Raw genomic sequence first — 17,874 nt, forward strand, 5'->3', positions numbered from 1 at the left:
CTCTAGAGGAAGTTTCCCTTTTGTATCGCGATGTTTCCCTTTTGTATCACAATGTTGTCAATTTCTTCAAAATGAGTTCAGGAAATTGGCAGTTCCTCCAATGTCGCTTAAAAAGGTGTAAATGTGACCAGAGCAGTGCTATTGTTGGAGCCAAATTAGATTGTGGTGTTTGTTTTAAGGGGGCATGTAGCTTCAACTTTACATCTTCTGCTGAATTATGATGGTATGCAGTCTGGAGTTTCTGTTTTAATGATTCTTAACTGTTTAGCAGGTTGCTTGCCATCATTTTGGATTAATCTATATGGTTGCCATGGTACAGCTGCAAATTGCTATGTAATTATTTGTTTGGTGGCTGTCAGGTCAAATTCAGTTATCCTTTCCTTGTAATCTGTACTGACCAAGGTAAGTTGCTTCTAACCAACAGTGCACCAGAGTGACTTCATAATCTCTTTTTCTTTATCATATAGAGTCAAAGAGATGGACAGCATGGAAACAGACTCTTTGGTCCAAGTCGTCCATGCCGACCAGATTTCCAAACCTAACCTAATCTAGTCCCATTTGCCAGCACTTGGCCCATGTCCCTCTAAACCCTTCCAGCCTCCTCCACTTCCTCTGGCAGCTCATTCCATACACGCGCCTCTGCGTGAAAAAGTTGCCCCTTAGGTCCCTTTTAAATTTTCCCCCCCTCACCCTAAACCTATGGCCTCTAGTTCTGGACTCAACCATCCCAGGGAAAAGACCTTATCTATTTACCCTATTCATGCCCCTTGTGGTTTTATACATGAGAAAGTCTCACACCCCTCAGCCTCCGATGCTCCAAGGAAAACATCTCCAGCTTATTCAGCTTCTCCCTCTTGCTCAAATCCTCCAACCGTGGCAACGTCCTTGTAAATCTTTTCTGAACCCTTTCAAGTTTCACAACATCCTCCCAATGGGAGGGAGACCAAAATTGCATGCAATATTGCAAAAGTGGTCTAATCAGTGTCCTGTACAGCAGCACCATGAGCTTGCAACTGCTATACTCCTGTCCTGATTGTATTTCTTAATTTAGGCTGAGTGAATTTGCAGATTTGGGTGTCTGTATTCTGAATCTGTAATAATCCAAAGAGATATGGGCAGACTAGATAATGTATGGAAGTGGAAGAAGTTGCTAACATGAAAATTGTTAATTTAGCAGAAATGAGAGTTGTACAACATGTGAATATGTTCAATATTAAATCAGGAAATAGATCTAGGGATTGACTGATTATGAACATTCAAGCTTGCTGTTCATAGGCAGCAGAGAAGACTAGGAGTTGGGGTATGTTGCTGGAACTGTGACTTGGAACTCAGAGGGTTATGTTGATTTTTCACCATACCTGATTAGGTGACAGCTGGTGTTGTATATTCAGTCTTGTAGGAAGTACTTAGTAATACAGGAAGGCATTCAGATGAGACCTGTAAGGTAAATTACTGATTTTACAAGGACTGACATGATGAAAGTTGCTTGGTGTGGGATTTTTCATTCTAGAAAATGAGGGTGGTGGTTAATTGTATGCATTTTTGCAACAAAGCAATGATTGTAAACTCCCACAAACAGAAATGAAGGCTTTCACAATAATTTGTTTTTACCTCCTTCCAGGACTCGACAGTCAATTAATGAAGCATGCATATTGCCACCCTTTTGTGAGGCTTCCCCCCCCTCCTTGTATCCAATGTCCCATTTCTTCTGTACTAAGTCCTTTTAAAGGGTTTAATGATGCTAACATCCAGTGGTTGCGCAATGCTTGTAAGGCCTTCAAGAACAATTGTAATGTCAGTATTGCTAACTCAAAAGTTCACTGAAAACACCTTTTTTTTTCCCACTCTGATCTGAACATATCCCAAACCAGTGAGCTTTTTCCCTTTCTACATCCACCTGGTCACATATTCCAGACCTTCTATATGTTTTTGCTCCTATCTTGTCCACAATTCTGTTCCCTAGCATAGCAAAATTCATTAGTAGCAGGTGAGGACTGCAGATGCTGGAGATCAGGTGTCAAGAGTGTGGTGCTTGAAAAGCACAGCAGATCAGGCAGCATCTGTGGAGCAGCAGGATCTGTGTTTTGAGATTTCCTGAAAGATTTTCCTGATGAAGGGTTTATGCCTGAAATGCAGATTCTCCTGTTCCTCGGATGCTGCCTGGCCTGCTGTGCTTTTCCAGCACCACACTCTCAATATCAAAGTTTATTGGGGCTTTGTCCATATTTTCTATATGTGAGAGCCTGTACCCGTTTTTCTTCTGATCACAAAGCAATGGAACCATGTTAACCTGCCATTAAGTTCTGCTGGTTGGCATTGGGCAATCTTAGACAGAAAACAAAGCAGTAAATCATACCTTTACATAAATTTACTGCACCATCCAGCACTGGCTTTGAAATCCATCTTTTTTTTTTGCTTCATTCTTGGCGCACATTCTTACAAGTTGTCGAGTCACTATGCTTCCGTTCTGATGATGCTGATTTACCCAATCAACAATCTTTTCTTCTAGTTTTGGCCACTTGTTCAGCTTTCCTCAGTTGGCATACTAATATTTTGACATAGCCTTTAACTGGATAGCTTTTTTCCTGCAGTCTCTATCAAGTTTTTCAGAAACATAAAACTCCCTTGCAACTACACTATTATTGTTCTTCTTTGCAGCTTCAATAACTTTTAGTTTAAACTGTGCTGTATACTTGTTTCTTTGTGATGCCATTTTTGTCACAAAAATTTGGGAGGTTTACAATAAGTTCAGCATACAACTGTATATGATACCTACTTCTCAGAAACTGAGGCATCAGCAGGAAACTAGGTGGAGTGCTGCCATAAGATACTGTAGATATTTGCATGCACAGGTCAAATATATGTTTTATATATTGCACAAATCATGCGTTTTTAAGGCTGCATATACGGTCAGGAAGAGACCACTAAAAAACTAGGGTTAACTTATACTCAAGGTGTATGAAACATACCAGATGTTTTGGCCAAAAATAAGGGGTCAACTTATACTCAAGTACAGGTCAACTTCATGTATATGCGATAAACAATTTCTTGAATGCCTCAATTGAACCTGCCTCCACCAGGCATGAATTTCAGACCTGAACCACTTATGATCACACCTTTTTTTTTCTTTGGCGAATCATTTTAATCTATACCCTCTCATTTTTGATCCTTGTACAAGTGAGAACAATTGCTCCCTATCTACTATCTAGCCCCCTGATTTTGAAAACTTCTGCTAGACCTTTCCTTAGCTACCTTCTCTCTCTAACTTCTCATCACTTGAATCATTCTTGTAAAACATCTTTGCACTGTCTTCCAGAACTATGTTCATTATTCTAGCTGAGGTCTAACATGTGTCTGGTGCGAGTTCTTCATCTCACTTCTTTGGTTGTGTACTCTATATCCCTATTAATAAAATGTCTGATGTATAGGAAATCTAAGATGTTTTCTTTGCTGCTGTCTTCACCTGATATGCTGTCTTCAATGGAATGCACATATACATTCACATCCTCTTTTAGAATTGTAGCCCTCATTTTATATTGTCTGTCTATGTTCTTCCTGTCAAATGCTACACCTCTCTTCTCTGCATTGACCTTAACGTATCACCTATCTGTCCATTCCACCAACTTGTCCATGTCCTTTTTTGAGGTTTTAATCAGGAAACCCAAGTGCCCCAATACTGACATATGGCGAGCTCCGCTATAAATGTTCGTCAGTGTGAAAAATATCCATTGATCATTAAGGTTTCTTATTACTTAGCCACTTTTGCATCCATGTTACTACTGTTCTTTTTTTTTTTATTGAATTAACTTTTCTCGCAAGTCTATGCAGCCCTGTATTGAATGCCTTTTGAAATTTCATGTACACCGCATCAACTGCACTACCCTCTCGATCCTTTCTATTACCTTTTCCAAAAAAAACTCAAGATAGAGGAGTGCTTATTTTTCCCCATTAGTAATCAATGTTGACTTCCTAATCAAACCACATTTTCTTTTGTGACTAATTTTATCCCAAATATTTGTTTCTGGAAACTCGTATTTCCAGAAGTTAAATTGATTGGTCTGTAATTGCTGGACTTATCCTTCAGCTTTTTGAACAAAGCCTCATTAAGGACCAAAAGGTAATTTTACAAGTTGAGGTGATGGTTCAGTTCTCCACTGTTTTGATTCTTTGCTTGAGTCGAGGGAAGACTGAAGTATTGTTTCCAGTGTTACTGTTTCTTTCAGTATCTATCCTAGGAGGCATCTCCTCTTGTTCCAGTGTCTTGTGAACTCTATCCAGCACTAATTAGCTTTTGAACCCTTCAAGTGGCAGAGCTTCCTCCTCCTATTGCCCAGGTAGTATCTTCCTCCTTGGTGAAGACCTGAAAAATATTAATTTAACACCTAAGCTATGTTCTCTACCTCCTTTTATGTAAATCCCTTTTTTGCGTCCCTAATCAACTCTACTCCTCTATCACACTTTCATTTTTCCACAGGCGCATAAATAGTAAGACTTTGGGATTTCTTTGTTTGCTGCCATTCTTTTCTCAATTCCTTTTTGATCCTCTAATATGTTTTTTCACCTCCCCTCTGAATCTTGTTTTCCTTGTGGTTCTCAATTGTATTTTCGATTTGACACTGTTATAATCAAACGGTTTTTCTTAATTTCTATCACTTCGTCATCTGGTGGGCTCTGGATTTGTTTGCTCTACCTTTTTGTGAAGGAATGTACATTGACTGCACCCAAACTAATCTCTTCTTTGGTAGCCCACCGCTCAGTTACAATAAACCTTTGGTTCCAGTCTCTCCAGCATGACTCGCTTCTTGCCCCACTGACTCTTCTCCAATTTATTTTTCTTCTGGATTGACCATTGCAAGTCTCCACCATCATAGTAAATATTATGACCATATGCTCATTAACTCTTCAACATTCCTCCACTAAACTCGATCCATTTTCTAAGTACCAGATCTACCTGAATTCTGTTGGACAGGACACTCACTGCAATGGGAAATTCTCCTGAACACAATTCAGGATCACTTGCCCCTGGCTCTCCCTTACCTAAATATAGACTGTGATATTATTAATGTAATTAAAGTCCTCCATTATAACTATATAACGTTGGCATCTCTCTGTAATTTCCTGCCGATCAGTTCCTCTATATTCTTGCCACTTATTGGTGGTCTATCAACTATACTGAGTAATATTTTTAAGAAAACAACATTTTAATCTTCTATATAACCAAATAGATCATTTTATTTCTTGAACTGAGACAGCTTTCTCCAACAATGCAATACACTGCTTGATCAATACTTTTTTGATTAGTTTCTACCCCTTCCTTTTTTGTCGATCTTTTCCGAATACCATGTACTGAGATATTTAAAATGTTTTTTCTACAACTGACATACTTTACAAAAAAATTAACTTGCAAGGATTCATTACGGGTAATTTCAAGTTCATGTGAAACTTTTTTTGCGAATAATATCCACAGAAACTGCATTTAAGCAGGATCCTCCTTCCTAAATCCTCAAGAAGTCAATCAAGTTAGTCCGGTACAGTGGATCGAATGTTTCAAGGCAACAGTGTTAATATTTAGAATGCCAATTTGGGTGAAGTGAGAGGGTGGCTGAAGCCTGCAAGACTTGAGCAAAAAAGCATTTTGGCACCTTTTTAGCAGAGAACTAAAATGCAACGAATATTTTGGGCACAGATGGCTGTGGTATGGGCAAAAAATATTATGTAGTCTAATGTTTGATATTGACTGAATCTGGTAAGGTGTGGCATAGCCTTGAAAGGATAAGGGGCTTGCTGCATTTCCAATCTGGAGTCAACGTAACAAAATTATTTTTAATGGTTTGGATATAATGGAAATATAGTTTCTGATGATCAGCACTGTTTTTTCCTCTCTCTCTCCTCCTCCCTCTCCCCCACCCCCTCTTCTTGCCCTCAGCCCAGGCTACTGATACTCAGCAAAGTAAGTTGCAATCAACTCTGCTTTCTTCTACTAGAATAATAGTTGTGCAATGTCTTTATTTGTTTTTGGCCAAGGTACTTGTGCAAGTATCATATTTTAAGTGTTTTAATGCAAGTTAGTTCTCTTTGCTACAATCCCTGAAGCAGAGATGAATGCAGTCAGAAATGAATGCAATGGAATTAATACTTTTGAGCGCTGCCGATTTAAACTCTGCTTCCTTGTACAACAAATGTGATTTTTACTGGGACCAGCTATACGGAATACAAGAAAGGAAATATTTAGAAATTTGCATGGTGATCTCCTCATTGGGCTGATCAAACACTAAGTGATTTCCATCCACTTTGTGTTTTACGTAGTTGTGGAACCTCTATGCTTGCAGGAAACAATAATGCACTGTTACAGAGAATGTTAAGCCTTTCATTTTTCCTTCTTTCAGGACTCTGCTGTTCTTAGGATGGCTGACTTGGACCTGACTGATGCACTACATGAAAGCACTCCCAATGTCGAACCAGAAATTAAGAGGGATTTCATTGCTTCTCTGGAGGCAGAGAAATATGATGATGTTGTTGGAGAAAGTGTGACGAAAGAAAGTTATGTTCCACTGCTGGATGATGAGACAAAATCGCCTCCTTCAGAGGCTAAAGACAATGTTATGGTGCACTTGCATGAAGCGACAGCACCTGAACAAAGTGATGGGGGCCAATTGGCAGAACGTGAGTTTGTGCTTAATGAGCTTTAGATCAGGGCAGCAAATGGAAGCCCTCACTGACTGGTATGACAAAAGAACTTGTGAATCTTGGGTATTTGCAAACAGTTTTGTATTATCTAGCATTTGGTTTTCTATTTAAACAATTCCTGTGTATTTATCCAGTACAACTTAATGAGGAATTGGAATGAGAAATGACCATTGTCTGTTCTACAAATATTTGGTTATTCATTTGGTCATTCAGATTCCTGAAACTAGTTTCATATTGAGTAATTTCAGCTGTTAGAGATCAGTATAGCAACAGGGAAATATATAATTCAACCTCATAACCTTTTCAAGCATTTTTGACTTTTTCAGTTAGATTGCAGCTAATTTGTATACTGTCTTCATTTTGTACTCCTTAGTGCCCTTGCCTAATTAATCTGTTGTGAAACTTGAATTGATCCTGCATCCACAGGCTTTTAGAAATGTGTTCTAAATTTCGCTATCATTTGTCAGAAAGTGTTCTGAGTTTATTCCTAGACTTTTTAAATCACCTTCAATTAAAATGCAAATAGCTGCTAACCATTGTGAAGACAGTAATGTGACTGTACACTTATTTTCATAAAATCGACTATATTTTCCCATGCAGGAGGAGGGTCACTGGATATGAAACATTAACTCTGCTTTATCTTCACAGATGCTGCTAAACTTGCTGAGTTTCTCTACCAATTTGTTTTTGTTATATAGATTCTCTTTATGTATGGTTGCTAGTAATTTGCTAGGACTTTTGGCATCTGTAATAGTTGCTTCAGTGCTGTTTTGTATTTTTTTTGTATCCTTCAATAATGGGCATAAACTTCTTTTCTTTCCTCCTGCCCTTTCTTGTTCATCTTTATTTCCTGTTTGCCTCAGGCACATGATTTGTGGCATCCCTTTGAGCAGCTCATCCTAATTGCGATAAGCTTTTCAGCCTCAACAACGATAGCTGAAAATCATGTGTAGTTGGGAATTTAGTATAGAAGGGAAAAAGTGATGCTGCTTTTTTTCTATTTTTTTTAATATGAGACAGATTCTAGAAATCATATGTCTCTTTCCAGGAATAGAGGATAATTTCTAGTAGAGGGTAGCAGTTAGAGTTTGAAGAGCTAGAGAACTGAATCTGAATTTTTATTACATTCCAAATAAAAATGGTTACATTCTGGAAGAGAAGGCAATTAGTGTTTTTTTTAATCGTATCTCAGCTTGGGCATTTCCATCAGGACCAAGACAGTATTAATTAAAATATTACACTTATAAGCAGAAGCAAGAATAAAGGCATGTTTAACTATAACTCCACAAAGGTAGCAAGGCAAGTATTCCAGCTGTAGTTTGTGGATTCTAAAGAATGCCAATGTAGTCTACTACAACATTTCCAGTAAGTGCTTGGGTTTCAGCAACTGTGATTAAGAGTTCATAAGTGGGTGGTTAAACTTCAAACACTGTGCTACATTTTAGTGAAATTTGCCCGGACACTGGTCCCCTTAGGATAATATCTTCTGATTTGGTCTGTGATCGGGAACAGTAAGGTGTGCTTGTGAGTGAGGCACCTATGGAGATTGAGACAGTAGAACTGGAGGAAGCTCAGCTATTCCAAACAGATTCTAGGTTCTTGAGTAAGAGATGTAGGAGGTGAATGAGATATTTCATCTTGGCATCATGGTGCAAGGATCTGTTCAGGTAGGAGAAATGAATAGAAACTGTAGGAAACTGTGTAGTTGGGGGATAGGTACAGTTCTGTACGACTGAGAGTTTGAGTCCAGAAGGCTGTACTGCCCAACTGGTGTCATGGTTTCAGATATCTGCTCTATATCAGAGAGGACCTTGTAGTGGTAGAGGAAGGATCCCATGATCTTGTACCAATGACATCAGACAACGAAAGAAGTTCTGCTCATGGAACGTGAGCAACTAAGGGCTAAATTTTAAAAGCTGAGCCTCAACGTTTAATAATCTTTAGATAATTACTGGAGCCATGAGTAAATTCACATTGTGTAAACAAGAGCACAGTGTTCAATGTTTGCAAAAAAATTGACATAAGATAAATAGGTTTTGATTTGTGGAGCACTAATGTCAGTACTGGGAAAAACTAAGAACGAATTGTTGGACGGCTTTCATCTGAATGGTCCCAGTATAATGGTGAGTCATGAGGCATTCTTGCCATCATCCCTCAAATAATTGTATATGTGGAAAACTATACATTCAGCTAGGCATTAGGTGATAGCTATCTTAAGGATAGTTTTGTGTACATCTATACCTATGTTTCATGCAGGTCACTGAATATGATAAATAACCTCACCATTAGCACAGGAGCAATAATTTATGTAATTATATAATGAATATAGTTCCACCACTTTAGTTGCCCTACTGTTGTTCTGTATGTCACTATATCTTGCAACAGTGTTAAGATCTCCATACAAAATGAATTTAGGCTCATGTTTCCACACAGCCTGCTGAACAATTTGAGTAACAAATTTATTTTCATAAAGCACTTCTGACTTGTTTGGGGGGAAAAAAGAAAGGTTGGGCAGAACAGTTTGGGGAGGGAACGCCAGTATTTGATATAGACAGCTTATTTTTGACTTAATGGTGAGGTAAATGCACAAGTCAAAGCTCTGCATTGTTCTAAATGTGAAGGCTTTTGGACAGGAGAAGGTTATTGGAATAGGTATCAGCAAGTGGAATTTTACTTTGTAGCTTTGCACTGAGAACTATGCTTTGGAGTGATAAATAAACAAGATGTAGGCCAAGATTGGAAGAGATTTGGGAGGGTGGGCGGGACAGGTTTTGGAGGAGCTGAACTATATGAAGGTGGGAAGAAATGCCAGAAGAGCATTTCAGTCTGTAGGCGTGAATGAGGGATTTGACATTAGATGGACAGAAACAAGGTTGGCAGTGACATAGACCATAAGCTGAACTTCTGATTCTATGTTCTGACTCAGCAGTCTGACTCAACATGGGGTATTGTCCCAAGGGGATGATGGAATCAATAATGGAATTTGAAAAAGATGCTCTGGCCCTCTTACTGTTTAACTAGGGAAACTTTAGCTGAATCAAGGGTAGCATAAACAAAACACTGTGGAGAAAACTTTCAAAGGCATGATGCATTTCTCCTATTTATATTAAGGTTTACCACATTTGAGTACACCAAGTATGGGCAAGGGAACATATGGCTGTTAAGGAGAGAAAGGAGTGCAACTAATTTTGATGTCAAAGCAGAATTGGACCGTAGGCCACCTAGCAAACCGATGTCAATGGTAATGCTTAAAGGACAATAGCTTGACTGTTTAAGGTTCTTCATTAAAGTACCTTCAGTGCAGGTGGAACTGGAGACCTCTCAAGAAAGGGAAGAGTAAATGGAGGACACATGCAAATGAGAAAATAATCAGTAGTCCAGTAGATGGGACTACGGTGATTGCATACAGGGAGGAAGTTGAAATTACATGGACCATTGATTTCTTCTGATACCATGCTTTACAATATCGGTTATTATAATTATCTTAATTTCTCATGGTCCTTGATAGCAATCAAGGTACTCAAAAATCTTATTTGCTTTGCTTCGTAAATTGTCATTGTCTTCCTTGCTTTCGTTTTTGTCCCAACTATTTTACTTATCGATACAGATGTTCTTGTTTCTTCGCATACATGCCCAAGTTGTACCTTGGTGATTTTGAAGAATTTGTTCTAGTGTGCCTTCATTATGCAACATTTCTTCATTAGCTGTGTGCAGTGGTATTTTGGTTTGAAAAAAAAACTGCTCATAGAATCCCTCTAGTGTGGAAACAGGCCCTTTGGCCCGACAAGTCCACACCAACCCTCCGAAGAGTATTCCATCCAGACCCATTCCCCTACTACTGTACATTTACCCCAGACTAGTGCATCTAAACTACACATCCCTGAACACTATGGCAATTTAGCATGGCCAATTCGCCTAACCTGCACATCTTTGGATTGTGGGAGGAAACCAGAGCAAACCCATGCAGACATGGGAGAATGTGCAAATTCCACACAGGCAGGCACCCAAGGCAGGAATCGAACCTGGGTCCCTGGCGCTGTGAAGCAGCAGTGCTAACTACTGAGCAACCGTGCAATCATATTTCCAGAGATGTCTCATTATTGCAAATGTTTGTTTCAAGTGTTATGTGCCTCAGTCCCTATTTACCATAAAATGCCATTGATTACAAATATTGTTTAGGAATTAATCATGACGATAAAGATGATATGCACTTTTTTGCGATCGTATAAGTTAGCTGGAACAGGCAATTCAGCCATTCAAGCCTGTTCTGCCATTTCACATGATCATGGCTGATCCTATCCTGGTCTCAAATCCACTTTCCTACCTGCTCCCCATTGACCTTTATCTGGCTTTTCATCAGAAACCTACCTATTTCTTTCTTGAATCTGTTGATTGATTCTGCCTCCGAGTTCCACAGATTCACAACCCGTTGAGAGAAGTAGTTTCTCCTCATCGCAATTTTGAACCTACTTCCTCACATTGTATCTTCACAACCTCTCGTTCTTGACTATCTCTCAAAGGGGAACATCTGTTCAACGTATATCTTCTCAATACCCTTTAGCATTCATTTCCTCAATCTGATTCCCCTCCTTTTTCTGAACTCCAAGTATAAATCCAAGCTTTTCAACTGCACCCTGTACGACAGCCTTTTCATCCCTTGAAGCAATCTGGTGAACCTCCTTTGAACAGCGTCTAGGTTAGAGTGGTGCTGGAAAAGCACAGCAGGTCAGGCAGCATCCGAGGAGCAGGAAAACCAACGTTTTTGTCAAAGGCCTTAATCAAGAATGAAGGCAAGGAGCCTCCGGGGTGGAGAGATAAATGGGAGGAGATGGGCTGGGGAGAAGGTAGTCAAGAGTGCAATAAGTGGATGGAGCAGGGGATGAAGGTGATAGGTCAAAGAAGAGGGTGGAGTGGATAGGTGGGAAGGAAGATTGGCTGGCAGGTAGGACAGGTCATGAGAATCGTGCTGAGTTGGAAGGTTGGAACTGGGGTAAGGTGGGGGGAGGAGAAATGAGGAAACTGGTGAGGCCCTGGGTTTGAAGTGTTCCGAGGCTGAAGATGAGGCATTCTTACTTCCGACGTTGTATAGTGAGGGAGTGGTGGTGGAGGAGGCCCAGGATCTGCATGTCCTCGGCAGAATGGGAGGGGGAGTTGAAATGTTGGGCTATGGGGTGGTAGGGTTTGACTGGTGCGGGTGTCCTGGAGATGTTCCCTAGAGTGCTCTGCGAGAAGGCGTCCAGTGTCCCCAATGTAAAGGAGACCGCAACTGATACAATAAATGATATTGATGGATGTGCAGGTGAAACTTTTGATGGATGTGGAAGGCTCCTTTGGGGCCTTGGATGGAGGTGAGGGGGTGGGGGGTGGAGGAGAGGTGCGGGCGCAGGTTTTGCAATTCCTGTGGTGGCAGGGGAAGGTGCTAGGAGGGGAGGGTGGGTTGTTGGGCGTGGAACTGACCAGGTAGTCATGGAGGGACTGGTCTTTGCGGAAAGGGATGGGGAGGGAAATATATCCCTGGTAGTATGGTCAGTTTGGAGATGGCGGAAGTGTCAGCGGATGATGCGGTTTATGCGAAGGTTGGTAGGATGGAAGGTGACCTCGTTACAGTTGGAGGGGTGGGGTTTGAAGGCGGAGGTGCAGGATGTGGATGAGATGCGTTGGAGGGCATCTTCAACCACATGGGAAGGGAAATTGCAGCCTCAAGTGCTACCAGATGCTTTCTCAAGTAAGCAGAACAAAACTGGACACAATGTAGTCTCACCAATGCCTTCTAATTGTAACAGCACTTTTTAATATATATATATATATATATATATAATCCAATCCTTTTGCAATAAATGCTGAGATTCCATTTGCATCCCCTATTATATGCTGCACCTTCATACCCATTTTCTGCGATTCATATCTAAGGGCACCTAGATCCCTCTGCACTAGTGCATTTTGAATCTGCCATGTAAATAATTTACCCTTTTATTTTCTAGCCAAAATGGATAACCTTGCACTTATCCACGTTAAACCTCACCAGCCAGATTCTGGCCTGTTTTCCTAGCCTATCAATGTCCATCTCTAAATGCTTTATCTCCTCATGTGCTTTCCCACCTATTTATTATCATGCACAATGTTTTCTATGTTACACTCTGTCCCTGCAGACCATTTACATATATTGTAAATAATTGAGGTCTGAGACCTGAACCCTGCTGCAACCCATGAGTTATAGCTTGCCATCCAGAGAAGGACCAATTTATCCCAACCCTCTGTTTTCTGTCAGCCACCCAATCCTCTATCTAAGCCAATAAACTACCCTTAACCCCCCAGGATCTAGCTTTCTAGATCAGTCTTCTATGTGACACCTTGTCAAATGCTTTCTGGAAATCTAGATGTACTATATCTACCTTAGTAGTTACATCCTCAAACAATTCCATACTTATAAAGCATACCTTCTCCTTCATGAACCCCTGTTGCCACTGGTGAACTAAGCTTTGTTTATCCAAGTATTCAGTTATTTCCTCCTCTATGATTGATTTGAGTCTAGCAACTTGGCTACAGAGGTCAAACAAACTGGCCCATAGTTTCTCACCTTTACGCCTAACTCCTCCTCCGAATAAGGATGTCACATTAGTGTCTTTCTAATCTACTGGTACCTTTCCAGAGTCCTGGGAATTTTGGAAAATCATAAGTAATACATCTGCTATCTGTGTTGCCACTTCCTTTAATACCCTAAAGTGCAGACCATCCGGCCTGGGACTTGTCTGCCTTTAATCTCATTGGTTTACTTCATACCTTCTCCCTAGTTATACTAATTTCACCAAGTTCCTCTGTATTAATTGCAGTTTTTTGGAAGAAATTATTATTTTCCACTGTGGAAAACCTGGTTGTCCCAGCATGCCAGTGTGTTCCAGAAACCCCTTTTAATAAAAATGAAATTTGCTTTAGTTAGCGGCAATAAATTTAACAGATGGTGGTTCCTCATGATTCAGAGCTAATAATTCAGGATTTGCTTGCTAGTTGTAAAATGTTGCTCTGGCCCAGAACTTAAAATATACTGGCCATGGAATTGTTGGAGGACAGAGCAAAACATTGTGGTAGCTGAAAATCTGAAATTAAAATGAAGTGCTGGAGAAATACAGCAGGTCTGGCAGCATCAATGGAGAGACAAATAGACTTAATATTTCAAGTCTGATATGACTCTTCGAAGCTGGTAGTCATATTGGACTTGGTGTTGGAGGAGCTATGCAAGGTTGTTAATTGCACTTCCAGAACCAATAATGTCTGGTCTCCTGGTCCTTGACAGACAGGTGGTCATGTAACTTTTTTGAGCTCTGGAGCTAAGAGTATTCTGAATCATGTCATTTGTGTGCAGTGTCTGACTGCTTTGTATGTTATTCTGCAGGCCCTGGGGCAACTGAACAGGAATCAGCAGAGCTACCCAATGGAGAGCATGGTGTCGGAAAAACTGACGGCATGGGTAAGGTTGAAACAAGAACTTTCTGTATCTCTACTCACTGCAGAAATTCGGATAAGAATCTTTGGTAAAAGCTATGATTAGTTTGGATATGATTTCTTCAGTTTGGACAAAAATGAAGGAATTCCTTTCTACTGAGGACTTGATTCTCAAAGGGATAAGAGTTAACAGGTGCGGCATTCCCTCCTAATTAGTGATTCCTGAGCATTGATTGATTAGAAAGTTTTTGTTACACTTTCTGAATATCATAGTTGGTCATAATGCACTCCTCACTACTTTCTGCATATTCACTTTCAAGTAGTGCTTACCATGATTCCTGGATAGTTCTAGGGACAGTGTAGAGATATCTAGCCAAGGAATATAAGCAATTTGGCTAAGTCAGTGTGAAAATTCTTTCTTGATCCCACAATTATGTACTGGAGATCGCAGTGGGTCAGTCAGCATCCATGGAGAGAAAACAATCTGACGTTGAGTTTAGAAGAGTCATCTAGATGATCTCTACCATTTTTTTGTTTTCAGTACAGATGCCACCATCTGCAGTAATTTGCTCATCCACAGTCATGAAACATTTTTCTCTATCTGGTGGTAGTAGTAGGAATACAGTCCTTTGTTTTTGGCTGTCCCTCTTGTTGCTGCTGTTTTAGAAAACTAGATGTTTGGAGGTTACAGGTTATTGATTTGAGGTGGGAAGGCTATGTGATGAGCAGATCTTTTTTGATGAAGTCCTCTCTAAGCAGCGGGATAAAAGTGAAGAAACCATTTAGAATCACCCCTCGTCTCATTATTGATGTTCATGTGTTTGGGGCGAAACCTATAATCTCATAGATATAGTAACAAAGAAACATAAGAAAATGGTTGTTGTTGTTGAAGGTCAGTCATCTCAGCTGCAGAACAACTCTGCAAGAGTTTCTCAAGTAGTGTCCTAGACCCAACCACTTTCATCTGTTTCATCTATGACTTTCCTTCCATCATAAGGTTAGAATTGATATATGCTCACCAACGATTGTGCAGTGTTCAGCACCATGTGCAACTCCTCGGATATTGTCCAAATCTTGTTTCAAATGAAACAAGATTTGGACAATATCTAGGCTTGAGCTGACAAGTGGCAAGTAACATTTGCATCTTACAAATGCCAGAAAGTGACTACCTTTAATAAGTGACAATCTAACCACCATGCCTTGCCACTCAATGATGTTGCAATCAGTGAGGTTTATGAAAGGAAATCTATTTGGTGATACCTTTAATTAGAAACTCATCTGGACACTCAAATACAGTGGGTACAAGAGCAGAACAGAGTCTAGGAATATTGTGGCAAGTAATTCACCACCTGACTCCCCAAAGCCCGTTCTTCATATACAAGGCACAAGATAGGAGTGTGATGGAATATCTCTCACTTTCTTGGAACTGTGGCAGCTCTAACAACGCTCAAGAAGCTTGACACTATCTAGGACAAAGTACCCCACTATACTGGCACTACATCCACAAGTATCCACTCCCTTCACTGCCATCACTCAGTATACAGTCCTGCAACAATCTGCAAGAAATGCCAAAGTGCAGAACTTCGCTGAAGATCCTTAGACCGCACCATCCATCTTGAAAGTCAAGGGCAGCAGAAGGATGGAAATGTCACCACCTGCAAGTTCCCTTCCAAGTGACTCCCCATTCTGGCTTGGAAATATATCCCTGTTCCTTCATTGTCACTCAGTCAAAATCCTGGCATTGTGGGTCAACCTACAGCACTGGAAGTGTAGTGGTTCAAGAAGGCAACTTGCCACCACCTTCTCCAGGACAACCACGGGCAGATGATAAATGCTGACCAGTCAACATCATGTTCCACAAGTGAATCTAAAAGAAAATTTGATTCTCCTCTTGTCCTTCTGTATAAGAATTTCTAAGAGGAGTTTGGAAGAATGAGGCTTGCTCATTATATTAGTGAACTGGAATCACTTCTAATATATTTTAGTCAATGCTTGAATCTTTAGGATAGTTTTTTTTATTCGTTTTATATATTTTTAATTTCAGGTACTTCTCATCTTATTCAATTTATTGCTTTATAGAAAAATTATATTTGTTTTACTATTTATTTTCCCCTAACTTGAGCTTTGAAGCTACTTAGTGGTCCTACTGTTGCATTGGTGAGTTCTTACATTTAAGTAATAATTGATTGAAATGTGCTAGCTACCTAATTTCTCTGTCTCTATGACAAAGCTTTTATCAATTAAGTCATTGCTCATGTCTGGGGTATTCCTTTAGGGATAACAATTTTGCAAAGCAGATTAAAATTCTGCAAAGCTGGTTGACTCTGTGATGTTATTTGATATGCATATTTTTTCTTAATTTCTAAATTTTTGCCTGTAAAGTGGGAAACTTGAGACTGAAAAGGATCAACATACTACCCTGTGTTCATAATGATCATTGGGAATGGAGAGGACTAGTACATGTGAAGTAATTACAATATTAACAATGCAAAAGATTGAGTTTATGTTCCTCTTGAGTTTATGTAACTTGAATAGCATAACATTTGAGAATGAACTGGCTCACTTAATCTGCCCAATGTAGTTGTGATGCTTTGTGCATAATGATACAGAAATTCCCTAACCACTTGAAACTAGGTAATGTGCTATGAGAGGCTTTATCTACTTTGTTATGAGGACTGGTGAGGGAGGTATGTGTGGTGGGGACATTTTTGAAAATGGCTCTTGACCTAAAACAAGTCCATTGTATTACCAATACCTAATTTTTAGAGGATGTCTTTCGCCTCCACTAGAAATAGCTCAGTTTCTTGAAGGAATTCAGCATAATTGATGACTGCTTGCATATACATGCAAATACTTTATGTTAAAGCCTCACCATTTCCTAAGGATCAGTTACAATTATTAAGGCACAGAGGAGGCCATTTGGCGCATTAAGTTCATGTCTGCTCTCTGGAATAGTTCATTAGTTCCTTTTTCTCTCTCAGTATTCCTGCGATACTACAAGATTATTTTTCAAATTGATCCAATTTCCTTTTGAAATCATTGGTCAGTCTCTATCACATTATGGGACGTCAGTTTCAGGTTATCTAACTTGTGTTTTTAAAAAAAGCTGCACATCTTGTCAAAGCCTTCAAGTCTGTGCTTCCTTATTTGATTGGCTAATAGGAACAGCTTTCCTTTGATGCTTCCAGTTGACATAATCTTTTATTTTTCTATAAAATCTCCTCTTGGGATCCCTTTTAAGAAGTGGAAGAACCCTAAACTAACCTTGAAAGAAAATCTGTCATTCCTGGGATGGTCAGGTGAGACATGTTTGCAATTTCTATACATTATGGAAACTTGAGGAGACTTCATGTTTTGAAGATCTCCAATGGCACAAGCTTAAATTTTCAAATTTTGAGCCACTTAGCAGTGAGGTGGCACGTACCTGAATCATATATGCTGGGTGGTGGTCACACACAAGCAGTAAGAATTCAATAGTTGATGAATGGCAATCTGGAAGAAGAGGAGATGCAGGCTTCTTATGGTGTGTGTAACTCAAGCTTTGCTGTGGGAAACTGTAGAAATGATGGTACCTTGGAAAAAGTGTACTGAACGTTTGACAACCGATGGCAAAGAAGAGCACAGAGAGGTGCAGAAGTTGGTTGATTCTATAGTTAGGTAACAGACAGACCTTCCTGCCTCCCTAGTGCCCGCGTAAAAGATATCCTGGACTGTCTGTCGTATATCCTGTCGGAAGAATTATGTGAA

The 17,874-nt window shown here is 39.9% G+C and overlaps 1 protein-coding gene across 16 annotated transcripts in view; it reads left to right on the top strand.

Annotated features, from left to right (window-relative positions):
* Window positions 1–17,874, top strand: part of LOC140477012 (uncharacterized) — a 426,283-nt gene that overhangs the window by 126,764 nt on the left and 281,645 nt on the right. For 12 of the 16 annotated variants that reach the window (XM_072570102.1, XM_072570097.1, XM_072570108.1 and 9 more), the window contains 2 exons: window positions 6,387–6,663; window positions 14,078–14,152. In XM_072570102.1, coding sequence (XP_072426203.1) covers window positions 6,405–6,663; window positions 14,078–14,152 — 334 coding nt within the window. In that variant the 5' untranslated portion in view covers window positions 6,387–6,404. Of the gene's footprint in view, window positions 1–5,926; window positions 5,951–6,386; window positions 6,664–14,077; window positions 14,153–17,874 lie in introns of all 16 variants that reach the window. The other 4 variants (XM_072570100.1, XM_072570101.1, XM_072570103.1 and 1 more) reach the window with 1 other exon arrangement.

The sequence above is a fragment of the Chiloscyllium punctatum genome, chromosome 5 (assembly GCF_047496795.1).
Source record: "Chiloscyllium punctatum isolate Juve2018m chromosome 5, sChiPun1.3, whole genome shotgun sequence".
In the NCBI taxonomy this organism is placed as follows: Eukaryota; Metazoa; Chordata; class Chondrichthyes; order Orectolobiformes; family Hemiscylliidae; genus Chiloscyllium; species Chiloscyllium punctatum.